Here is a 26645-nt window from a genome sequence, read left to right on the forward strand (position 1 = left end):
TTTCTAGGTTTGTTTGTGTAATGATGTGGTCCCTTGCACTGTAGTTTTGTTGTAATATTTCTGTTGTAAGACCTTTGTTTATCTAATATAAGTCCTCTTTATGCAAAAAAAGAAAAAAAAAAAAAAAAAAAGGATAAGACTCCTGTTGCGGAGAAGCGTGGGGGGCCAAATTCTGTGCTACCATGTTAGAGCCAGCTAGAAGCACATCGATACGACAGTATTTTGTGGCCAAGCACAGAGTGAATGATCATGGCTGCAAATTTCAGCAAGGAGCCAGCTTGGATCACCCTCGTAGTAGATCATATTACTTAGGCCTCGATCAGACACAAACTTGATGGTGGCTTCACTGGCTTCGGCATGATAATCATTCTCCGGTATTTGTTGTTTACCAAAAGCAGCAGTATAACTAAACCCAGATGGTCACTTGCAAATAATTTGCAATGATACAAATAACCACAGTAACTGTTGGTACGAAAAATGCACAGGAAAGGCAACACTCTACATAAGCCAAGCCCTCAGAAAGGACTAGGGTTTCAGCGAAAAATTTAAGGCCCACATTGTTTAATTTAACACTTTTTCAAGAGCAAAAGTAACTAGAGAATTTCAATGGCACATATAGAGAAGGCTACTAAATTAGTATACTACTACTAACCATTACAATATCTTATGCAAATATCATAAACAACCCTCCACTCCCTCTTTCCCCAACCCCTTACCCTGTGGAGAGAAAAAAAAATTTAAAGCTTAACTTTTCCAGCAAGCATAAAGCCCTTATAGGCTATTGATCTGATCAATTTAGGTCCTCCCCAAGCACTTTCAAGTTCTTTAACCACGCTTTCTGATAACAAATCAACACCTTGGTCTTTGGCTGTATTTACTGGAGACCATGACCTTAACATATTCAAGAATTTCTCAAACGACACCTCTTGTGGTATATCTAGTTGTTGTGGTTTCCCCTCACATCCTATACCTACACTTTCAAAAGGAAATGGAAGTGTCTTATAATCATCAAATACAGATTTTATTGTTGGGTCCCAATAGGGAAGAGTTGTGTCATAAAAACGCTTCATTATGGGATCAAAAATGGGACTAACTACTACGCCTTTATAAGCCCAAACAGCAATTACACCTCCTGGCTTTCTTAGAAGCCGTGTCACTAGGGAGTAGAACTTTGGGAGCTCAAACCAGTGGACAGCTGTGGCCACAGTAATCAAATCAACTGAATTTTCTCCTCCAATCAAGGCCACTAATTCATCATCTGTGATGGATAACGGAGTGTGGAGATATCGAATGCGAGGGTGTGGCATTGCAAGTTTCAACTGAGCCTCACTCACATCGGTTCCAACTACTTGCTCATAATGCTCAGCAATCTGTCAAGAACAATGTAATGCAATTCTATCAATCTTAGTTTTATTTGATTCTTCATAAACATCAAGATGCAAGGACACAATTTTATTTTGCAGAAAAGTAACAATAGTTTTTTTTTTTTTTTTTCACTTTTTTCAGTCAAACTGTACAAGATACGGACAAGTTCATGGATTAATACATGTAATACCCAAGATGAAATAGCTCTTTTGGTAGAGATTAAGAGTTGAAAATTACCTCTGAACTTTTTTCTTTTAATTTTTTAACTCAACTAATTCAAGGGTTGAGATTGAAAGTTAATTTGTAATTCTCAATCTTAGCCATTAATCGAAAATAGAGTTATAAAAATTTCTGCTTTTCTGATATTATCCGTGTAAATGAATCATCACTAAAAGTACCATCAATTGAGAGCTCAATTGTGATAATCAGACTTCTAAATTTACATTACGGGTGACATGAATCTAGGCTCTAACAGTACAGGTCTTAGAACATCCTCATTATGCTAGTCAAACTAGCAACTTGGTAGAAGAATAACTAAACGCGCATATAAACAGCACACATCAAGCTCAATAATCAGCCATATAATTTTTTGTTTATACTTCGGTCTCTCATAACTTGAAATCTTAGCTCCAGGGGAATAGTAAGATGCTTCAAGAGAGGTGGGATATGAGCCCACATTAATGGCAAAAAAAATATATATATTATAAGCACAAAGTAAAAATTGCTCAACAGAAACTGGCTAAGATGGATCAAACTACAAAGTAATAGAGAGATGTAGAGAGGAAAAAAAGACACTAACACCAATAGCAGCTTGACCATTGCCGGTGCCAACATCCCAAGCTAAAGAGTGGTGAGGAGTGAGAGCAGCCAGCATAGAGTACCACTCGGTTGGGTAAGTTGGCCTACCATTCGCGTAAAAATCAGCTTGCTTGTCAAACTTACCAGCCATTATCTTAGGTTAAGGTTGGTCTGTTGGTCTTGTGAATTGCTTCTGTTTCCTTTTTATGGTCGTTGCTGGTAATTGTTTTCCGAAACTTATGACGTATATGCTTACGCTCTTAGCATCCGAAATTGACTTTAATTGTAAGAGCAAGTTTAGTACGTAACTACTTTTACAACTTTGTTATATAGTAATTTTGTAAGGGGGTGAAATTAGAGACTCGTGAACTTGTTACTTTATTCTCACCACTTACCACTCTACAGCTCATCACGTAAGCAAATAACAAAAATGGTACAATTATTATGTGTAAACTTTTTTTTTTTTTTTTTTTTTTGATAGGATTATGTGTAAACTTATTCTAATTGAACTGGGCGGCTACCTGCCTACCCTGGTGGGATTCATCTGGACCAAAGTTTAATACGTACCTTTTCTATCTTCGTAGGTGACTTTTCTTTTGTTTTTTTTTGTGGTTATGAGTCATTCTGTTAAGTTTCGCGTTCATGGTTTGTTTTTACTTTTTAGCTGGCCATTGGCTAACACTAGCATCAGGCGTACTATTAAAATGATATTTAAACACATTATAAATTTATTTTATATATTTTAATATACTACATTTTTTTTGGTAAACAAAAAAAGTAGTATATTAAAATAAATAAAATAAATTTATAATGTTTAAAATAATATACCACCTATTCTGTTTAAAATAATATACTACTTTACAATACTTTATATACAACCTATTCTGTTTTTTTTACTATATTTAATAAATATTCTTTCTTTATTCTTTTTTTTATATTTCTTTTTTGTTGTTCCCAAAAGCACTAAAGACATACGAGAGAGAGTTTAAATAACCATTAATAAATTACAACAATCATGAAGAAAAAGAAAGTTTGAATAAAAAAACCTAAAATATTTTTTTGGGCACTTGGCACATGATTTTCTAGTGTTTGGTGTAAATGCTAGAATTAGAATTAGAAAATATTATATATATATATATATATATATATATATCCGTACAATGCTAGAATTAGAGTTGCACTGTAGCATGTGTCAATTTTTTTTAGCATTTAGCACATGCTTTTTTAGCATTTGGCACATGCTTTCTTAGTATTTGGTGTGCTAAATTCTAAAAATTTAGCATTTAATTAGCACAATTGATGCTAGCAACGAGGTAATAAGACTCAAACTGAGAGGTCATGTCATCATTGCCATTTAGTTTAAAATAAAGTACTTTTTATTCACGCTACTGTGTGCTTATTTATCTTGTTTATACATATTTGTGCTGTTAGATTTGGGTCTCGGTTTTCATCTTTCACAATAGTGAATTATTGTTTCTACGACCAAACTCTTGCATAAATAGCTTTCATTGTGTTTGCTGGGTTAAGATAGCTTGACCTTGATTAATTAATTCAATTATCAAAGTTGATTAATTAGGTTCAAATTTATACAAATCGTGAAGGTACCAACAAATCACCAATTAAATTAAATGCAACAGAAATTAAAATGACACAGTGATTTTTTGACAAATGGCAAAAACCTCATAATGTGATTTTAAGGTCACCACTTCCAAGAATCCACTAATCAACAATCAAGCAGTTACAAGTATAAGAAATCTTACCAACTACCCTGGCCTATCCCAAAATACCAACCAACAGTTGAACCTTCGCTCCAATACCCAATTAGACTTGATCTTATAGTAGCCTTTTTTCCCTTCATGCACAAATCTTCAATCTGTGACTAACCTTTTGCACGAATCCCAGTACGTGACTAACTCCAGCAACTTGAATGATGTTGTTAGCTGCAAAGCTTTTCACTTCATCAACAATGAAGATTTAGAAGCACTTGATTACAAAACCCTATGGTATATAAACGCAGTAACTTCTCACAGAGAAAGTAAATCTCTAAGTCTCTGTATCTGTGTTAACGACTTTTAAAATAAGCTTTATATATGTCTAGGGTTATGAGAAAAGAAACCTTAAACAAATGCAAAAGCCTAGGCCAAATTTCATATTTTAAAAATTGAAAATCGTAAGTCTCGATAGATCAAGCTGTTGTTGAGCTATCTATCGAGCTTTACATTAAGTTTCGATAGTAGGCATTTGTCAAGCTATCCGTCGATACTTGATGAATAGCTTTTCTTCACTTGTTTCTTGGACCAATCTTCATGTCTTTTAATACGATCACTTGATATATATATATATATATATATATATATATATATATATATATATATATATATATATATATTGGAGTCATAGACTCCAGTTGTCTCTGATTTTATCAAATATTAACCCAATAATTAATTAGATTAATTATATATGCAATAGATCTAAATCAAACAAACATCAAACAAGCATAGATCACATGAACACCAAGAATGATGACAAAAGAAAACTTTTGAAACTATGGCTTCAAAGTAAAAAAACGTGGGGAGGATTTGACCTAAACAATCCTCAAGACAACATTTCACTATTAGAATTAAAGTTATTTGATAGACTTAACCTTAAATCTATTGCTGCTTCATGTAGTACTTACGAGCATGACTGCACTTAGTTTCAAATCCACAGATTCTTCTACTGTGAAACTGTTACACATAAATTCTCCTATTTGTGAATCTGAGATCTCCACTCAAAGATTTACATCAGCAACTATGGTTGACTGAATTCTCTATGGCTTCATATAGATCTACACTATGCTAGCAATAACACCGTGTTGATCTTTCTCTATATGCTCTTGAACTGTCACGGGTTGAATAGATAGAGGCTCAAATCAACTATGAATGCCTCCAATGCATTGAGAGAAGCTTGTTTATACAAACCCTAGCCGCACATATAATGTTTCTCTCTCTGAAAAGCCTCTCTAGGGATAGCTTGTGATGTCGTTTAAATATCACAACAAACGGATCATGAATGAGGCTTGAAACAAGCAAGTAATGGGCTTTTTTGCGTGTCAGATTTTTGCTAATATCGCAATCTTGATGGATCGAGCTAGGTGTCGACTGGTGTCGAAGTGACAGTTTCGATCGGTCGAGCTAGTGTCAAGCTAGTGTTGAAGTAATAGAACTAGAACCTTTGTTTTCTTGCTTTGAACTTGATTCTTTCTTAATCTGAACCTAGGTCTTGGTCTTAAACTATAAAATACACTCAAGACTCATCAAAAAGACTATAAATGAATTACATTTGATCACAGTTTGCCAACATAAAAATATAAACTCTACAATATATATGTTAAAGATGTTAATAGAGAGTGTGGATAGCGGTGATGGTTATAGCATACATTTCTTACTATGGATGCGTAAATGTGGCTTTGTGGGAGTCATATAAGATGTCGAACAATTTCATCCTTCTTGGGTTTGTTAATTGACGTGATCATGGGGTGACAACCATTTCCAAACTCTGTTGTAGTTTTAAGATGTAAATTTCTTGCTAACATTTTGTTTGTTTCAGAGATCAATTATGATTGGTGCGTATTTGGCTTTAGGTTAAATTTACGGTAGGTTTTAATTAATTATCATGCTTAATATTTGGTGAAAGATATTTTTTGCTCTGTTTATAACTTATACTATGATAGATTGATAGTATCTTTTACGTTCTCCCCCTATTTTACTTGGAACTTGCATCCTTTTTTGATTTATCAAATTATTTTAGATTATATTTGTTGGGTTAAGATAGCTTGACTCTTATTAATTAATTTAATTACCTAAGTTGATTAATTATGCCAAATTACATGCAAATTGTGGAGACATCAACAAATCACCAAATAAACTAAATGTAGCAGAAATTAAATTGGCACGATGATTTGTTAACAAATGGGGAAAATCTTTCCCAAGGCAAAAACCTCACCGAGTGTGTAACGACCCAAGGAAAAGCGCTAGCCACATCTGCACGATACCTCAAAAGTACTAGTCACAATTGAGGCTCCTTGTAATTGTTAATAAAATCCAGATCTACCCAGTAAATACCCGATGTGGGACTCATCACACACCCACACACATCACACAATCAATCAAATTAGTGGTGCTTCCAGCAAGGGTCAATAGATCACACAGCAAATATTAAAATCTAATCAGAGTATTCCTGCTTTGATACCACTTGTTGGGTTAAGATAGCTTGACCCTTGTTGATTAATTCAATTACTCAAGTTGATTAATTAGGTCAAATTACATGCAAATCGTAGAGGCACCAACAAATCACCAAATAAACTAAATGTAGCAGAAATTAAATTGACACGGTAATTTGTTGATAAATGAGAAAAACCTTTCGCAAGGCAAAAGCCTCACTAGGTGAATTTAAGGTCACCACTTCCAAGAAGTCACTAATCAATAATCAAGCAGTTACAAGTATAAGAAATCTTATCACTACCCTGGCCTATCCTAAACTACCAACCTACAGTTGAACTTTTGCTTCAATACCCAATTGGACTTGATCTTGTTGTAGCCTTTTTTCATTTTATGTACAAATCTCCAATCTGTGACTAACTCCTTTGCACGTATTCCAGTATGTGACTAATTCCAGCAACTTGAATTATTGTTATTGACTGCAAAGTTCTTCACTTCTTAAACGATGAAGATCAAGAAGCACTTGGTTACAAAACCCTACAGCGTACAAACGTAGTAAATTCTCACAAAGAAAAGTAAACTCTGTCTCTATATCCATATATGACAGCTTTTAAAAATAAGCCTTATATATGTCTAGGGTTGTGAGAAAAGAATCTCTAAACAAATAATACAGCATAAGCCAAATTTCAGATCTAAAAATTCTGAAATTGTATTTCTTAATAGATAGAGCTTGTGTCGAGCTTCCCAGTTAGTCTTGATAGTAGCTATCTATCGAGTTATCCGTCAAGCTTTAATAAAACAGATTTTCTTCACTTATTTCTTGGTTCAATCTTCATGTTTTTAATACTAATACTTGATATGTTTGGAAAACATATTTCTTGATGTATTAAACCTTAGATCTACCCAATTATAAGAAAAGTGCGTTTTGTCAAAAGATTAGCCAATTACATATAAAATATGACCCTAACAACATTGCTAGTACAAATTCATGTTATACCATTTTCCAAACACACACATATAATTTAAGAGAAATATTACAAACTATGTTACAACAATTTCATGCTATATATTGAGTTGAAAAACTTTTATTAACTCTCATCTATTCTACTACTTACATCATTTTGATTGCATATAAAATATATATATATATATATATATATATATATATTTGCTAGACAATTGTGATGTTTTTTTTTTTTGGGGTGCTTTTAGACTTATTGCATATGGATTTCTTTTTCAAGACTTATGAAATCCCTCATTCAAAATCTTATTCCTCTATTATATATGTACTTACAATATGATATATTGTCCAACATACTAAACTACCAAATTGTATTTCATGGTCTCCCTCTTTTTGATGTGTTAAGCTGAATACTGATGATAGCTCCAAAAGAAATATGGACCAGTTCGAGTCGGAGATATAATTAGGGAATATTTAAGTCATTGGATTGTTTTGGTTTGTCTAAATAGTGGAATTCTAATTTGGGTTTTAGAAGTCTCGTTTTGAAGTTGATTCCTTATAAGTATATACTACTTATAAATGTTATAAATCTCTAGTTAGAACTTCAATCATTCCTACTTATTTCACCATTCTGTTTGTTGATTGCATATCTATAGAGAAGCCAATAAATGTGTCTTATTGTGTAGTGTATATGGGCAACCAACTTTTGCATCCTTTTGAACTTTTTTTTTTTTGATAATTCAATAATTAGGGTTAGGGGATATGAATCTTAGATATTTTTATTGAAAATACAAAAGTACTAATTGAGCTATATGCCTACATGGCTTTTGGTGTTAGAAGTATTGGTCAAATAATTAAATTTATCATATCCTAATAACTTAAACTTTTGAGACAATCGGTAGTTTAACCCTTGGTACTTCTTTTTGTACTAGTTGGTGTAGAGTTTGTTTAGACCCCTTAAACCACAATTGAATTAACCTAGTTAATAAGCCAAGTTATTACTTAGTCCAAATTCCAGATCTAGGTTAACACAATTATATAATCATATCAATGTAAAGTACGGAATATAAAAACACAAAAATATGATGACACCGGTAAAAAACTTGGGGAGGATTTAACCTAACTATCCTCAAGGTAAACCTGAATCCACTATGAAAGAATTGAAGTGTACAATAGCGACTTAGACCACTAACATCCTATTGCTACCCACCAGTAGAACTTACTGACACGACCACGTGCAAGCTCCGAGACCATAGACTCCTTCTTTCTTGGATTCTCCAGCAAGTACAAGCACCCCCGCTTGTGTATCTTTAAGCTCTTATGGCAGTAACTGAATAATCATCAACTTCTTGAAGCTATCTCCTTCTTGATAATCCTAAGCTTGTGTGAAGGTAAGCACCTCTCAAATCTCACAAGAAATTCACACAAACAACAATATGAGCAACCTCAAAAACGTGACTAGGGTTTGCTTTTTATACCTAGGGCAAAACATAAACCCTACACGTCATATGGGCTTAGGTCTGAGTTGGAAAATCTGCAGAAAAAATAATCTGCACGACTTTCAATCGGTCGAGTCTAATTCTCGATCGATCGAGTCAGGCAGAAATGCACAGTAACTTCTGCAGTTAATTCGATTCCAACTTTACATAAATCACATACTTTGAGCAAGTCAAAAACACACCTAGACACCTGTTTTGATCATGGTTTGCCAACAATACATATTAGAGTTCTAATACATTAGTTCATAAGTATTTAGAACCTAACAAACTCCCCCTTTGGCAATCCGTGACAAAACACAACTAGAAGCTCAAAGTTTACAAAGAAAAGCCCTTTACAAAAAAATGCCCATTAGAACAAATCCAATCCTAACTACTATCCATCAGTTGCAAGTGTAGACAGCAGCTTAATTCAATCAACCTGTATATTTCCTAAAACACTAAACAAAACGCATAAACGTATGTGTGGAAAATACAAGTAAATAAACATAACATTCTTGATTTCACAAAACACAAAATATAGACAAAAAGCAATGATATCAATGAATAACTTATAATCATAAGTAACTCATAATCATAAGTCTATAAGCAGTGAAACAAGAAACAATATAACTCCCCCTATCATGATTACATCAAGAGCCAAAAACAAAAAATACACAGTGAAGCACCTAGATACAATCTAATCTCCACAGGCTCTCAAGCTCTCCAAAAGCAAAAAAAAAATCCCCCTAAGATATACAATCTCAATCTCAATCTACTCCCCCTTTTTATGACGGAATGCCAAAGAACAAATCAAAATCCATCATCAAAAGGAGGCGGCGAAGACGAGCGTTTAAGAAGCGCCAAATCTGCTCGCAAAGCACGGATCTCGTCCAAAATGTGCACCAAAATCAGACCATAAGCCGCCTGAACGGTCACGACAGACTCCAACGTACGACGAATGTCAAAGTCATCCGAAGTCAATGGCGGAGGAACATCAGCAGCAGTATCTCTGACAAGATCAGCAGGCTCCTTACCCGAAGAAAGATCTGTAGAAGAAAAAGGGGGAACGGTACCAAAAGACTCAGCTTGAGGGCGCTTAAAGCGCTCTCTCATCTGAGTAGCCCTCTACTTAAGCAAAGTGGCACCAATGGGAGCAATAACATGAACGGGCTCAAACACGGGGAAGTCAAACAAACCTAAAAACAACAAAATCCTATGAATGAAAATAGGATGAAAAAGAGCATAAGCAGTAGAGGAACTCTTATACACTTCGTTCAAAGAACGAAGAAACAAATGAGGAAAACTAATAGGAGCATCCGTAACCAGAGCATACAAGAATGCACATCGCTCCAAAGGAATGGTGTGCAGATACGAAATAGGCCACAAGGAATGACACACTATCCTAAAGATAAGATAGGTAGACTCGGTAAGCTCAACAGAAGTGATCCGAGGATTAGAACCCCACCGGATAGAAGTACCAGTGATGTATGATATGATGTCGTCTAGGGGAGGAGACATAGCATAAGGGTAAACAGGATGCTGAACAAGAGGCACCCCTAGAGCATTAGCCACTACCGAAGGAGTAATGGTATACTCATCACCACGAATCCAACTTCTTACAAGAGTGCTGGAATCATAGGGGTGAACAGAGAGGTTCGAATAGAACTCTCTAATCAAGATGGCTGGAGGAGGAGCATCAAAATCCAAAAGAGACAACCAGCCTTGACGCTCGAAGTTTGCCCTAATGGCAGGATCAATCTCATCTAACAGAACCCTACGCTCAGCCCAAATCTTTCTCTTAGGGTTAAGATTCTCAAAGGTCTCTTGGTGCTTTGCACTCAAGAACCTATCACTCTCAAAGGAAGGGTCAAAAGAAGAGGTGGATGACCTATTGGCTCTAGTCTTCCTAGGCATGGTGCTAGAGTAATAAATAGAGACACAAGAGAAAGAACAAAAAACAACACAAGGGCAAACTGCAAGTTAGCACAACAAAATAAATCTATATGATGCATGAACAAAAAAGTGTCATGATGCATGCTCTAATGCAATGACAACAAGTTCTAATTTAAGGTTAGAATCACAAAATTGGCTTGAGCATAGAGTTTAAAAAAAAAAAAAAAAACTCTAAAATTTTCAAAAACCACTTGTAGAATTTTACTCAATTGACCGATTGATCATCACACAAGGTAGAAAATAGTTTATAATGATTAATTACATCAAATCAACAAGCCAATTTCATCAATTCAACCTAAATTGAACAAAATCCCCAATTTAGAACAAAACAAGCCCTAGAATTTTCAATTCTTCATAAAACACCAAATTGATCAAATTAAACATTATGGATCATGATTATAGCATTATAGGACAAAAACCCATCAATCAATTTCAAAAAATAAGACTTGAATCATCAAAAATTCCAAAAATTGCTTAGTCCGAAAATATCCCTTAAAATGCATGAATTTATGCATGTAACATGAAACAAAATGCAAAAGGAAGGGCATAAAGGTCTTACCGGCCTTTGGAGAGAAAAACCTTGCAAAAAGAAAGGAGGAAAACGACAAAAAATTGGATGGTAGCCTTGACCGGTTCGTATGGAGAGAGAAAAGTTGAAAAACTTTTTGAAAAGTGGATGAACACGTGAAAAGAAAACTCTTTTTAAAAAGTCTCTATACAATTTTCGATCGATCGAAAAACAGATTCGATCGGTTGAAAATGCTTCGATTGATCGAAAACGAATTGAGCACCGATCGAAACAGACAGTGGCTAACCAAAAATTTAATCGCAATTTCGATCAATCGAAAAACGTGTTCGACCGGTCAAAAATCTAGAAAACTCATTTTTTGAAAAAAGAAAACATATTTATGCAGAAACTCCTCAAAGCATTGAATTTTTATGAATAAAATGCATGAGTATGAGATGAAATGCTTTTCAAAAACACAAGTTTCGAACCCAGTTTCCCAAATATATAGATTTTCCAAACAGTTTCCTTGAATTCTCAAGCATCAAAATGATTTTGCGAAATTCTCAAGGCAATTTCAAACTTGGTTGGTCAGACCAAAAACACACACAATAACATGTACAAAGTTTAACAAAGAGTAACTTGTGTAGTGTGTGCAACTAGCAAAGGCATAAGAAACATGTGAGGTGATATGTAAGTAAAAATCAACCACAAAGTCTTCAAAATTCATCACAAAGAATATGAAAGAGACTATCACCTAAAGAGTTACATCATATAACTCTCACGTCTCCTAGATCATAAGCTTGCAATCATGTAAGTTTCTTAAGTTTCCCTTATAATGTACACACAGATTTTAAGATTTTCAGAAACTTATTAAATAAAAGCCGGGATAATGTACACACCAATTTTATGTATTTGATTTTTGCATTAAGTCCAATAATGTACACACCAATTTTAAGCAATTAACCCAAGGGTACACCTTATATTCTTTTTGTGCATGTGCTAAACTTTCTCGAGCACAAAATCTTACGATATGCACTAAGGTATTCATGATTGGCTTGTAACAGTTTGGACAAATGTGCTCAAACTTTCCACAAAAATGACACACCCAAGTAGACTTCTCATGTGTCCTATTCCTAGAAATGGTAGACTCCTTAGGTTTAGATTCTTTTAGATTAACCCTAATCTTCTTGGGAGGAGAAACTTCTATGGGTTTGACAACCTCATGCACAGGGGGTTCAAAAGAAGATGAAGGAACAAAGATTGTGGAATTTGGTGCAGACACATTGATGCTCTCTACAAAACCTAACCCAGTTTTGTCGGAAGGAGACTTTTGAACACTCAACATCTGATCAAGTTTGAAACTAGCAGACCTATTTGTTTATTCTCTAGCAACAGATAGTTCATGTTCCAAAGATTTAACTTTGTCAAGCAAAAGCATGTTCTCAGTCTTCACATTATTCAAAAGTTCAGTAGCATCAAACAAATTCACAAGCAAATTTTTCTTATCAAGCTCAAGAGATGCAATTTTCTTTAAGCCTAATTCAACATTCATAGCATCCTTTGCAGCAACTTTACAAAGTTTATTGTAGGCTTCTTGAAGATCTGCATCCTCAGAGAGTTCCCCATCAGAAGGGTTCTCTTCAACAGTCACACTTTCATTGACTACAGCAGTAGCAGTGAAGGCAATGAAGTTTCCATCCTCGTCACAACCAGACTCATCATCAGAAAATTCATCATCACTAAGGGTTACAGCCATAGTCTTACCCTTACCCTTAGACCTCAAGAAAGTTGGACATTCTAATTTCACATGACCATACCCTTGACATCCAAAACATTGAGGACCCATAGCATTATTTGAAGATTGACCTAGTTTTTCTCTAGGTTTTTCTATTTTGTTAACCTTAGTGGGATCATTCTTTCTAAAATTTCTAGGTTCATCAGTGTTGTTACCTCTTGCCCTTCTGTTGCTATTTCTATGGAAATTTCTAAAGTTCTTGGCAAGATAAGTAATCTCTATAGCAGAGAGATCATCATCAAATCCACCAACCTCAACATCATCAACAGACTTAAGAGCCATTGATTTGGATTTGCTAGTTTTGGGTAGGTCCAACTCATAGGACTGAAGAGATCTTACAAATTCATCAACAGGAATAGAGTCCACGTCCTTGCTTTCAATGATGGCAGTCACTTTGTATCTAAAATCTTCAGTCAAAGATCTAAGAATCTTCCTAACAATTTTAGGTTGATCATAGATTTCACCCAAGTTGTAAGCAGAATTAACAATGTCATTTAGCTTAGCATAGAATTCATCAAAAGATTCATCATCAGACATCCTAATGCTTTCAAATCTAGTTGTTAATTGTTGCAACTTATTGAACTTAATTGCCTTTGTGCCTTCATGCACAGTCTGGAGGATATTCCAAGCAGTGTGAGCAACCTCAACATTAGAGATTCTCTTAAATTCCTCCATAGAAATAGCATTAAAGATAGCATTCATAACTTTGCTATTGAAGGCTGCTGCTTCTTTCTGAGAAGTTTTCCACTCACTCACAGGAGTAGTGGGCTTCTCCCATCCGTATTCAACGGAGTTCCAAACTCTCTCATCAATGGATTTCAGGAAAGCTTTCATCCTTACTTTCCAGTAAGCATAATTATTTCCATCAAAGTGAGGATGAATAATAAGAGAGTGTCTGTGTTCCATGACAACAAAGGTCAAGGATCAGCTCAAAGATCAAAAGATCTACACACAAGAGCTATCCGCTCTGATACCACTTGTAGAGTTTGTTTAGACCCCTTAAACCACAATTGGATTAACCTAGTTAACAAGCTAAGTTATTACTTAGTCCAAATTCTAGATCTAGGTTAACACAATCATATAATCATATCAATGTAAAGTGCGGAATATAAAAACACAAAGATATGATGACCTAGGAAAACCAAACCGGTAAAAAACCTGGGGAGGATTTAACCTAATTATCTTCAAGGTAAACTTGAATCCACTATGAAAGAATCGAAGTGTACAATAGCAACTTAGACCACTAACATCCTATTGCTACCCACCAGTAGAACTTACTGACACGACCACGTGAAAACTCCGAGACCACGGACTCCTTCTTTCTTGGATTCTCCAGCAAGTACAAGCACCCCCGCTTGTGTATCTTTAAGCTCTTATGGCAGCAACTGAATGATCATCAACTTCTTGAAGCTATCTCCTTCTTGATAATCCTAAGCTTGTGTGAAGGTAAGCACCTCTTAGATCTCACAAGAGATTCACACAAACAGCAATATGAGTAACCTCAAAAACGTGACTAGGGTTTGTCTTTTATACCTAGGGCAAAACATAAAACCCTACACGTCATATGGGCTTAGGGCTGAGTTGGAAAATCTGCAGAAAAAACAATCTGCACGACTTTCGATCGGTCGAGTCTAATTCTCGATAGATCGAGTCAGGCAGAAATGCACAATAACTTCTGCAGTTAACTCGATTCCAACTTTACATAAATCACATACTTTAAGCAAGTCTAAAACACACCTAGACACATGTTTTGATCATGGTTTGCCAACAATACATATTAGAGTTCTAATACATTAGTTTCTAAGTACTTAGAACCTAACAGTTGGCAATTCATATGTAATCTAATTGCCTATGGGAAGCTTGGTAGTTATCTGCTTGTAGGCTAATATACCCATTTTTCATATTATTTGATATATAGTTGTAATATGAATCATATGATCCTAAAAAAAAACCAACAACGAGAAACATACTCAAGAATCTTCCAAATGCAACATAACTTTCTCTTCCAATCTGAATTAATTAGTAACCTTCATAATAGTCTGCTTAAAGTTCACAATTTAACTTGTAAATCACAATTATAGTCACTATATTTTGCATTTTTTTATTAATAGCCCTTCGTGATAGCCAACTGAAAGTTTACAACTTAACTTCGGTTAATTACAACTACAGTCACTACATTTTGTACTTGTTAATAATTAACGATTGACTTCAATCCTTAATGGTGAGGAAATAAAGACAAATGAAATATCTTTTGAGAATCTAAATTTCAAGGTGAATAATATTAATCAAAATGCGCAAAATACAACCAAAAAGATTTTTGCTCACTATTTTTTGTCCATATCTCACAAAATATTATGTATTTCAAGATGAAATTATTTAATGTCAAATGACACATCTAGGCCTTCCTTTAAGCACTTATTCGACCTTCCGCTCAAAAAATAAAAAGAAAAAAAAGAAAAAAGAAATAGTTACTGTCGTCAAAGCTGCCATGCCCGAAGTAACCTAAAATCCACAAAGAGCTTGTCTAAGAAATCTAGTTGTGGGAGGATTCTCTGCAAAAATTTCGCTTGAGAATGCTAAAATTGAATCTTGATTTGCTTTTATCCCAAAAAAGTCCAATCTCATCACCTTCTTTTAGTTCCCTCCTTATAACGAATTCCTTGGCCCAATCTTCAATGAAGACATTGCTCCCATTTGTTCTCTGTTTGAAGATCAATTGATGTTCAGATTTGGTATCAAAATCCCAAACAACCACTTGTACCCCATATTTAGTTATGAAATCTTCAATATATTTTTGTTCGCATTCAGTCAAAACATACTTCTTTACCAACTCTGTCTCCAAAGAGAGCCACGCCCATTGCTCGTTACTATAACTTGCCTCAACCCTCTTCCTTATAACCCAAGTATCCTCAAAGCCGTCCAATGAAGCACCTCTATGACTTTCATCCTTTTCAACTTCATGGCCATTAACTTTCTTTCTTTTGCTTATTTCACAATCTTGAGACGCAAGAGAGACATTGCTAGCAAAGTTTTCAAGTGATTTCCTCTTTTGGTTGATGCAATTAGGACCATAACCCAACCTCAATTCTGTTGAGACCTCTTCCACTTCTTGCTGGTTCTTGGTCTTAGATAGTTTTGCTCCACTAATCTGAGATTCGCGATCTTTCTTTTCCATCATAGCAAGAAAATTATAAAAGACAGGTTCTCTTTGTTTCCTCGTAGAAAAAATCAAATTAATCTGATCATTAGTTGGGATATTCTGTGTCATGACCTAGGAAGAAACTGATGGAAGTTCACTCCTTTTGCCATCTCTTAGTTCTTGGTTTCGCTGGGCTTGTAACATAGCACTCCTTAGCTTCAACAAGGCTGTGTTTCTCTTCTCTGGCGTAGAAGAAAGCAATAAATCCAAAGAAAGTTCACTCTTTTCTCCTTCTTTTCCTTGTTGGTTTTTCAGGGCTTGTAGCCTATGCTTCAAAGCAGCAAGTTTATAGTCAATAGCTTGTGCAGTTCTGGGTTTAGAGAATAAACCTGTCTCTGATGGGCACGGTAATGCAGATGAACTGGGTATGGAGGAACCTGAAAATTAAGAGAGAAAGAGTTTAACAATTATGGGGGAGGTTTTTGAATGAATGAGAAAGAGAAGGCAGTGTTAGAGTTAAATAGAAGAAGAGAATGAACGGTGTGGGAGATGTTCAATGCGAACACGGAAAACAAAAACTCATTTGCAAGAAATCTAAAGCTCAAGAAGTATTAGTAATTTGTGTTTCCAAATCCTATTAGGAATTGGCTTAGTCGGTGGTTCTAATTTCTAACGGCTAGAAGAGCAGAACAGATGGATGTGTGAATTGGGCCTTGTTGGTCTTATTCATTAGGGCCTTGTTGGTCAATTCCAATTAGGTAAATAAGTTTAGGACACAACTACTTTCACAAGTATTGAGGTGGCAATTTTCTGATTGGTATGCAGATGTTAATTATAGTTATGTGCAAAAGTGTTGTATGAAATGAATGTAAAACAGTTAGAACAACATAAGAAATTAAATACCTCGTGATGGGTCAATTGTGGCTTCTTTTGCACTCAGTAGCTCCTGTGCCGATGAGAGTGGTGATTGCTTCTCTTCCTCATCTCTTTTTTGGGATAGTCGTTTGTATTTGCTTTGAGTGTTGCTAGATCAAGCTGACTCTAGGAGTGGATTATAACGTCATCAGGTATTGTTCTGTACTTTGTGTGGGTTTCGCATCTTTCGATTAGAAAGTGAAATTGTGGCTTTTTTTTTTCTTTTCTTTTTTGAAATAACAGATTGAAATTCTTTTATTCATAGTAAGACTCTGTACAATATAAAGAAGGGCAAGGATACACCATCTTGTCCCAGACTAGCTAATTTTCCACTCCTTAATAAGCCACTACACCTACCAATTCATGAACAAACTTCCCCCCCCCCCCCCCCCCCCTCCCAACAGTCACGTGGTTGCTTGAGAAGCCAAGAAGGACTGGTATGCATCCAGTAGCTCGAGTGCACCTGCATAAATCGCCTTGGGTTGTGTCTGCACCTTTTGAAAATATGCTTTATTCCTCTCATTCCATATCGCCCAAGTCGTAGTGGACCACTGTTCCAGCTCCTCCCTCGTCAGTTTCTTTTCCATCATTCTAAACAGCTGGAAAAAGTCTCGCACGTCGTTGCTGCACTTCTGCACTCTTCCTCTGGCCAAGGACCACACATTGCGGGCGAAGGGGCACTCCCACAGTAGGTGTGCTTCCGTTTCACGGTGTTGGCGACAGAACTCGCAGCTACTGTCCACTTCCACTCTTCTCCTATATAAGTTATCTCGGGTCGGCAGAATGTTGGACACAGCCCGCCACATAAAAGTTCGGACTTTTGGTGGTACCTTGAGGTTCCAAATCGTTCTCCACAATTTGCTTTCCTCCCCAGCTCGTGAGTGTTCTGTTACCTCCCTTTGGTTCAGTCGAAGAGCAACATGATAGGCTGATTTCCTTATAGGTTCTTGGGGCAAAAATTTCAACAATCTTGTGGCTTTGGTAGTGCTTCTATTGGTGGAATAGTTGGAGAGGGTGTGGCCATGATTGCCCTGTTGGAAAATATGGCTAAATAAACAAGTTTTGATTTAACAATACAAATCCTAAAAATTTAGCAATGACAAAAATAAATAGATAGAGTTAGAAAGATCTCACAAACTATAGAATCACGCAAAATGCGTTGTCTTTAAAGGTTGATTCATACCACCCGGAGTAGAACTCGGTGTGAATGACTCTCTTGGCCGGACAACCCCCTAAGATTAGACTATAGTAATTTCTTCAAGTTGATCACACACTCAATCAAGAAGAACTAGGAACAACCTTACTTGCCTTTCCTTTTCATAAAAAATAATGAAGCTGAAATTTCTGTGCTAAAATTTTTGTGCAGCAAAGGAAAAAAAACAAAGCAAAAACAGAGGGATACGGCTGGAGAAGAAGAGAGAAAATATGAGTATTGAATAGTATGATTTTTAGGGTTTTAAGCTAATGATGTGAGGGCTGTTGGGCTGTGCACCAACGGCTATTGTGCATGCCAACGGGCTGCACATTAAATGCCCCAACGGGCTGCAAATTTAATGCCCAACGGGCAGAATCAAATTGGGCTAAGGCAAAAGGAAAGAAAATGAATTAGGCCTAAGAGAGATAGAGACAAGTTTAAGTTCAACCCAAGCCTAACTCTAACCCTTAGCCCATTATCTTTTAATCTACCACTCAAGGTGCTATGGTTTATAAACCAATATGAGAGCTCATCTCTAACCAATGTGGGACACAAGCATAGTTTAAGAGTTTGAAACACACTTACTCCAACATGCCCTTCCACAATCGCTAGCTAAATTTAGATATGTGTCGTATATTTCACACATTAAACTTATTGTATACACAATATCACGTAGGCTGAATCATGTTTTGAAAATATAATTTTTCAATTTAATTGAATACGATTTTATAAGGAATGTATACAAAGTGTACAATAAGATGTGTAACAAGATTTTTTTTTGAGAATAGTACTATAAAATATTTACAATATTTTCATAACAAAACTTAAATAGCAGGCTATTACTGGCTTTAATTTGAACCCACCACTAACGTAACATTTTATTTACCACTTATAGTTAGGGAGACAATATTCCACAACAAAAATGGTAAATATATAAATAAAAGTGATGAAGGGGGTGCAAATGAGAACTAATAAGAGCTTGTCACCTTGGCTTTGTTGTGAAATTATTGTGAAAATATTGTGGATGCAGAACTATTCTATCGATATAGCACATGATTATTATTATTACTAGTCGCAGACCTACGTGATACATGAGAATATAATTGTATTTTAGTTATGGTATAATATATAATTTGTTCTCTCAAAAACTTAAACTATTTCTAAAATTATTTTTAATTTATTTATCCCTAAAAATATATCATCATTTTATTATTTCGATTTATTTGATCGATATTATTCATTTTTCAAGCGGTTCATATTTTGATAAATTATGTTATTGTGCGTTATATTTTCCTAATTTATTTTTCCTGTACAACTAAATAGTTTGAGTTGCAAATATATTATTCAAAATTTTCATTAGCTTAAAAAGATATTATTATATTTGTAATTTTTCTTATCATAGGAGTAGTTTCGAACTATTGATTGAGTTTTGTTTACTAATATAGATGCATAAAAATGGAACTGCATATTTCTTAGACATTCCTAAGTGACTATACCATATTATAAATTTAATATTTAAAATAATATGTAGGAAAAAGTAGACTTTATGTCTAAAATTGAACACTTCACCTATCGAAATGAAAGAAAATAATCAGTATAACATAAAGAGAACATGGTCTAAATTTTTTTTTATTACATATACTTTTATTTATTAAGATTTTATTGTCTTTAACTGGATCTTCATATCACATTTTTGTTACTATGCTCCTATTGAGCCTTCTCATTTGTCACATCATTGGCCACATCATTATTCTTTTTAGTATTTATTTTTTACTTTTAATTTTTTGAAAATATTAAATATATAAATATATTGTCTTTACAAATTCATCTTAGGTATTTTTAACTTTACATATTCATTTACATTAATTTCGATGTTATAACTAAATAATAAATCAATGAAAAATTAAAACAAAAATATTGTCTATACATATTCATCTTGGGTGGTTTAATTTTAATAGTTGATAGACACATTCAAATACATAGCCAACATTGTATTTTGATATAAATTCAAAATCTCACTTTCAAAATCACTAAGTATTTTGTCAGAAAAAAAAATCAAACAAAAGCTAAAAGAGGGAGAGAGAAGACTTGTGATGGAAAACTTACGAAATCAAACACACTACCAAATCATATTAACCCAAAATAGTATTTATATATAGAAAAAAATGCAATGATACATCAACCTAAAGTAAAGTTGTAAAAAAGAATATATATATATATATATATATATATATATATAGAGAGATAGAGAGAGAGAGAGAGAGAGAGAGAGAGAGAGAAATCACATTTTCAAGAGAGAAATATAAAATAAAATGAGAAAAAGAAGCATCAAATAAAAAATATAGTCATAAGTCAAACACTAAATTATCCAAGCCATGATATATAACAAAATAACATTATATTCTTGTAAAATATATTTATATGCAATAAAATAACATTTAACAATTATAGAAAAAAATAATGATAACTTAAAAACACAAAACCAAATTGCAACCCAAAGTAAAATTCTAAAAAACACATAAATACATCAACTAAAGTAGAGATATAAAAAATAAAAAATTCACACAAAAATAAAACATGAGAGAGAGAGAGAGAGAGAGAGAGAGAGAGAGAGAGAGAGTAATAACCTTTTTCATGTGAGAAAATATGTATAGAATGGGAAGAGAATGTCATATTTATAGGTAATAGAATAGGGATAAGAAGAGTCAAAATAAAAGGAAGATGAAGAGACAGATCAAAAGTGACATTAAAGTTAAGAGTAGTGGAGAGATGAAAAGGTAAAAGAGAAGTTATGGTTGGAAGTAGTGGAGAGAAATGAGAAATAGATAGATGATGTGGCCGCCGATATGGCTCAACAGGAATGTAGCAACAATAAATGTTACGCTTCAGTTTTTAAATATATATATATAGGTATAGATGGGTTCTAGTCAAGAGAGCCAATACCGTACTAGAGACCATTTTAGTTTGATCAAGGAAACAAAATATTTTAGGTATTGGTTGATATCGGTGTACTGTTTTGGATTTTACGAGATATATATAATTTTTTTAATATAAATTATAATATGTATAGGTTTAATATATTAGTCATTATATATTACCCGAGTATATATTAACACAAATAGTATTCTAGCTTTTAAGACTTTAGGGACTAATGTATTATAACTTCAATATATAATGTGTTGGCAAACCATGACCAAAACATTTACTCTAGGTTTAGACTTTGCTCAAAGTTTGGTTTAATGTAAGTTTGGAATCAAGTAATTGCAGGAAACTACTGTCCTATTTTTGCAAGGCTTGATCGCTCAAAGAATAGACTCAATCGATCGAGAATCGTGGATCAGGAATTTTCTATAGAATTTTAAATCGGCCCAAATAGCAGTTCAAGCCCATTAAGGATTAGGGTTTTAGGTCTACTTCTTCTAGTATATAAAGGACACCCTAAGCACGTTTTTAAAAGGCTTTTAGAGAGAGAAGTGTGTGCCTCTTTTGTAGATCTAGGGTTTTGTACCCAAAACTCTCTAGAGTCTTGTTATTGTTTATGCTGTGTATGTGAATCTCGTGTGAGATCTAAAGGTGTTTTCCTTCACATATACTTAGGGTTATCGAGAATCAAGATTATGTTAAGAACTTGATGATCATTCAGTTGTTGCATTCAAGAGTTTAAAGATATACAAGTGCGAGTGCTTGTGCTTGCTGGGAATTCAAGAAAGAAGTAGTCCGTGGACTCGAAACTGTCACGTGGTCGTAGTAATAAGTTTCCTACTAGAGGTAGCAATAGGATGTTAGTGGTCTAAGTCACTATTGTGTAAACTTCAATTCTTTCATAGTGGATTCAGTTTTACCTTAAGGATAGTTAGGTTAAATCCTCCCTAGGTTTTTTACCGATTTGATTTTTCTGGGTTATCATATTGTTATGTTCTTTATTTTTCGCACTTTACAATGATATGATTGATATGTGTTAACCTAGATCTGCATAATTTACCAAAGTTAATCACTTGGCTAAATAACTAGGTTAGTTTGGTTGTGTTTAAGGGATCTAAAAACTTTACATAGTACATATTTATATTTAGAAGAAAAATTACTATATTTAAAATAAACAACAAGTGAAGGAATGAAAGAGGAATGAAAAAAAGAATAAAAAAAGAAAAAAGAAAGATAGATGCACACGTGTTTACTTTAAAATAGCAAAAAATATACTAATTTAACCCTCGCTTAAAAGAAGTGAATGGAATGAAATGAAATGAAAAGGAATGAAAAGAATAATTTTAGAATATTTTTCAATTCCCTTGTTTGGGAGTTTTAATGGAAAGAATAGAAAGTGCATTCCTTTATTTGAGAGTTTAAGTGTGAGAAAATGGAATGGATAATTTGAAGTGTCTTTCTGCTTATGTTTGTGATGATTTCAATAAAAAAGAGACTGTAGTTTCTGTTGATTTTATTGATGCTTGTGAAAATCTTCATAAGGAATTATCAAAATCTTTGAAAATTGCTAAGAAATTTAAAGAAGAGTTAAAATTGGCTAATCTTGAAAAGAGGAATTGATTGTGAGATTAGATGAATCTAATAAAAAGAATGAATTTTTGAGAAATCAAATTTTCTCTCAAGATGAGAAGATGAAAAGCTTGGAACAAGAGCTAGTTGAATTTAAAGCTAAAATTGAAAATTTGACTAGTACCAAGCCTACTATTGATAACATAAGTATTTCTGTTTCTCTTAAGCCTAAAGCTGAAAAAGTTTATATCTCTCCTTTCAAGAGGAATAATAAGGAAAATGCTTATTTTGTTAGGTTAGACAAAAGTAAAAGTTCTGATGTAGAGGCTGAAGTTTCTAAACCTATGTCTAAACCTAGTGCTAGTTTTCAAAATAAATTTGTTTTTGTGCCTACCTGTCACCTTTGTGGTGTTGTTGGTCATATTAGATCATATTGTTCTTTGTTGAGGCAAAAACCAAAATCTGAGACTAGATTTTTTGTTAGGAATACTGATATTCCTAAATTTGTTCCTATTTTTCACTTTTGTGGTGTCTATGGTCACATTCGTCCTAATTGTCATAAATTGAAATTTAAACATTCTGTATTTCAATCTAGGATATGTGATGATATTTCTCCTGCAAAAAGTCTATATAAATTGTTTCATATTCTTTTAAAAAATTTAAGCTTGTTGTCTTGTGAAAGGAATTTGCAGGATTTCAGTCTTTCTCAGAAAATTGGTGTAATCCCTCAAATACACTCTGCTTTTCATGGATTTTCACCTACAAAGCTAAAGACTCGTGCTATATGGGTGAGAAAATATTCTCTAAGGTGAGTGTTATTTACTTGTCCTTGATTTAATTCTTTCAATTAATTGTGGACATGTTTTGTTTTAGTTTTTGGTTGTTTTGTTTTTTTAGGTTTAAAAAAAAAATCCAAAAACATTGAAAATTTTCAAAAAGACAAAAATATTTTATTTTATGTCTAGTTTTATTTTTCTTGAGGATTATATGAATTATAATATCTCTCTCTTGATTTAGAACATGCTTGACATTATGGAGAAACTTGAATAGTATGTGTTATATAAGTGCTAAGCTATTTCTGATTTTGTGTGAGTATGTACTAATTTGTACATGTACTCAAGGGTTAATTAAGAAATTGATATTTCCTGTTTGTGTACCCTCTATAACTTAGTTAAGCATTGTCATGCATTGCATTTGCACTTTTAATCATTTAGCATAATGTGTGTTTTTAGTTTTGGTCATAAATTTTTTTTTAAACCAAAAAGATTTTTATTTCTTTTGTATTACACATCATGGATATGATTAAGGTTGGTCATATTATCTTTACATACCAAAAAGATTTTTATTTCTTTTGTATTACACATCATGGATATAATTAAGGTTGGCCATATTATCTTTACATAACATGTTTATGTACTTTGCTTAGCTTGGATGAGCTTATTTTTTCTTTTTTTCACTTTACTAGTTTGAGCTTTGTAGTGCATGTTGTGTGGGAAGATGTTTATAGTTTTGGATCACTTTGTCTTGATCTTGAAGTCACATGCCTTTGATTGTAGAACTTGATCTTAATGAGAAAGGTATAAATAACCATCTCACCATTGTTTACTAGCCAATCATGAACACCTTAGTGCATATCGTAAGATTTTATGCTTGAGAAAGTGTAGCACATACACAAAAAGAACATAAGGTGTAGCTTCGGATTAAAGCTAAAATTGGTGTGTACATTATTGAGCTATAATCAATTCACAATGAAATAAAATTGGTGTGTACATTATCTTGACTATTCTAATAATTTCCAAATCTAATAAAATTGGTGTGTACATTATGAGGCAAAATAAGAAACTTACATGATTGCAAGCTTGTTTTCTAGGAGATGTGGGAGTTGTATGATGTAACTCTTTAAGTGATAGTCTCTTTCAAATTTATGTGATGAATTTTTTAAAAATTGTGATTGATTTCTATCTACTTATCACCTCACATGTATCTCAAGCTCTTGCTAGTTGCACACACTACATAAGTTACTCTTTGCTAAACATAGTACATTATATGGTGTGTGATCTTGTTGTGGCCATCCAAGATTATGTTTTCTTTGGTGTTTGATGCAAAATATGGTTAAGAGTTTGAAAATCTTTGTTTTAAAGATCTGGGTTGAATTCATGTGTTTTTGAAAAACTTTTAATCTCATACTCATGTATTTCATTCATGAAATATTGTGCTTTAAGGAGTTTCTACATGAAATTGCTTTGTTTTTCAAAAATTTAAGTTTTCTAGATTTTCGATTGATCGAAGCTATTTCTCAACCGATCAAAAATGTGTTAAAGTTTTTGGTTAGCTTCTTCCTGACTCTATTGGTATTCAATCGATGCTCGACTGATCGAAATTGAAAAAATTTCAATTTTTAAATTTTTGACCAAACTGGTTTTTTTCATGCATCATTTGTGTTTAGGATTCACATGCATTGCATTGTTTTTTGTATTTATTTTGTATTTTTGCAGTCATATCTCTCATTGTTTTCACACATAACATGAATACACTTTGCTAAATTGAGAACTTAACTTGATTTAAAAATTGATTGATTGATTTTTGAGTTATGTACTTATAGTGTATGCTATTTTTTATGTATAAACTGCAGAAAATATTTTTCTTAAGAGATATGATGGATAATCAATGTGCAAATATTTTTTCTACTCATGCAACTATTTATGGGTCACATATGGTCAAGTTTGCATATATTGAAAGAGAGAATATTTTTCTTCATGTGTATCCTCAACCTAATTTTTTTTTTTTGAGTTTGGTTTGTCTTTTTATTTTTCCCTACCTCTTATATTTTCCCCAAAACTGTTTTTCCCAAACCTTGTTTTTTTTTCTTCCTATTTTTATAGGGGGAGGAGCTTGTTTTTAACATTTGTTGTTCATAGGGGGAGTTGTTGCTCTTCATAAGGGGAGTTGTCTCTATTTTCTATAGAGTTGAATTATTTTGTGTTCCCTTAATTTTCTATTCTCTGTTGCATATGTTTTCTGTCTAACTTCTGATTGGGTTGTCTTTGTCAATACATGACAAAAAGGGGGAGAAATTGATGAAATGTGGGAACCTTATTTGTTTTGTTTAGGGGGAGTTGAAATTGTTTTTGAAAGGGGAGAAAATTAAATTTTTGATGTATCTAACTTAGGGGGAGAGTTAGTTTGCTTATTTGTTGTTTTACTGTTTTTCTTTCCGTACATGCGTTTATGTGTTTGTTAAGTGTTACAAGAATATACAAGTTGATTCAGTCATACTGTTGTCTACACTTGCAACTAATGGATAGTAATTAGGTTGAATTTGTTATGTTGGGCTTTGATTTTGTAAAGGGCTGTTTTGTTTGTAACTTTGAGCATTTTGTTTAAGTTTGTGTTTTGTCACAGATTACCAAAAAGGGAGATTGCTAGGTTCTAAGACTTTAGGGACTAATGTATTAGAACTTCAATATGTAATGTGTTGGCAAACCATGATCAACACATTTAGTCTAGGTTTAAACTTGCTCAAAGTTTGGTTTAATGTAAGTTTGGAATCGAGTAATTGCAGGAAATCACTATTCTATTTTTGCAATGCTCAATCGATTGAAGAATAGACTCGATCAATCGAGAATCGTAGATCAGAATTTTCTGCAGAATTTTAAGTCGGCCTAAACAGCAGTTCAAGCCCATTAAGGATTAGAGTTTCAGGTCTACTTCTTCCAGTAGATAAAGGAAACCCTAAGCACGTTTTTAAAAGGCTTTTAAAGAGAGAAGTGTGTGCCTCTTTTGTAGATCTAGGGTTTTGTACCCAAAGCTCTCTAGAGTCTTGTTGTTGTTTATACTATGTATGTGAA

General features: G+C 33.7%; 2 protein-coding genes across 2 annotated transcripts; both read right to left on the reverse strand.

Annotated features, from left to right (window-relative positions):
• Positions 1-619: 619 nt before the first annotated feature.
• LOC142631307 (uncharacterized) lies at positions 620-2351 on the reverse strand. The gene is made up of 2 exons (XM_075805449.1): positions 2165-2351; positions 620-1370 (listed from the first exon to the last, which is right to left on the reverse strand). Exons 1-2 carry the CDS (start codon positions 2312-2314, stop codon positions 738-740), a joined length of 783 nt encoding a protein of 260 aa, XP_075661564.1. The 5' UTR covers positions 2315-2351; the 3' UTR covers positions 620-737.
• A 13239-nt stretch (positions 2352-15590) lies between these two features.
• Positions 15591-16232, reverse strand: LOC142632494 (uncharacterized). Its single transcript, XM_075806883.1, has one exon. It carries the CDS (start codon positions 16230-16232, stop codon positions 15591-15593), a length of 642 nt encoding a protein of 213 aa, XP_075662998.1.
• Positions 16233-26645: the final 10413 nt, after the last annotated feature.

This window comes from Castanea sativa, chromosome 4 (assembly GCF_040712315.1).
Source record: "Castanea sativa cultivar Marrone di Chiusa Pesio chromosome 4, ASM4071231v1".
Taxonomy (NCBI): Eukaryota; Viridiplantae; Streptophyta; class Magnoliopsida; order Fagales; family Fagaceae; genus Castanea; species Castanea sativa.

Bases quoted from the DNA above. Each gene is read 5' to 3' on its own strand.
- LOC142631307 (XM_075805449.1), bottom strand. From the start codon at position 2,314: ATGGCTGGTAAGTTTGACAAGCAAGCTGATTTTTACGCGAATGGTAGG. The intron at 1,371-2,164 runs GTTAGTGTCTTT...TGTTCTTGACAG, and splicing joins ATGGTCAAGCTGCTATTGGT to ATTGCTGAGCATTATGAGCA.
- LOC142632494 (XM_075806883.1), bottom strand. From the start codon at position 16,232: ATGGAAAAGAAAGATCGCGAATCTCAGATTAGTGGAGCAAAACTATCT.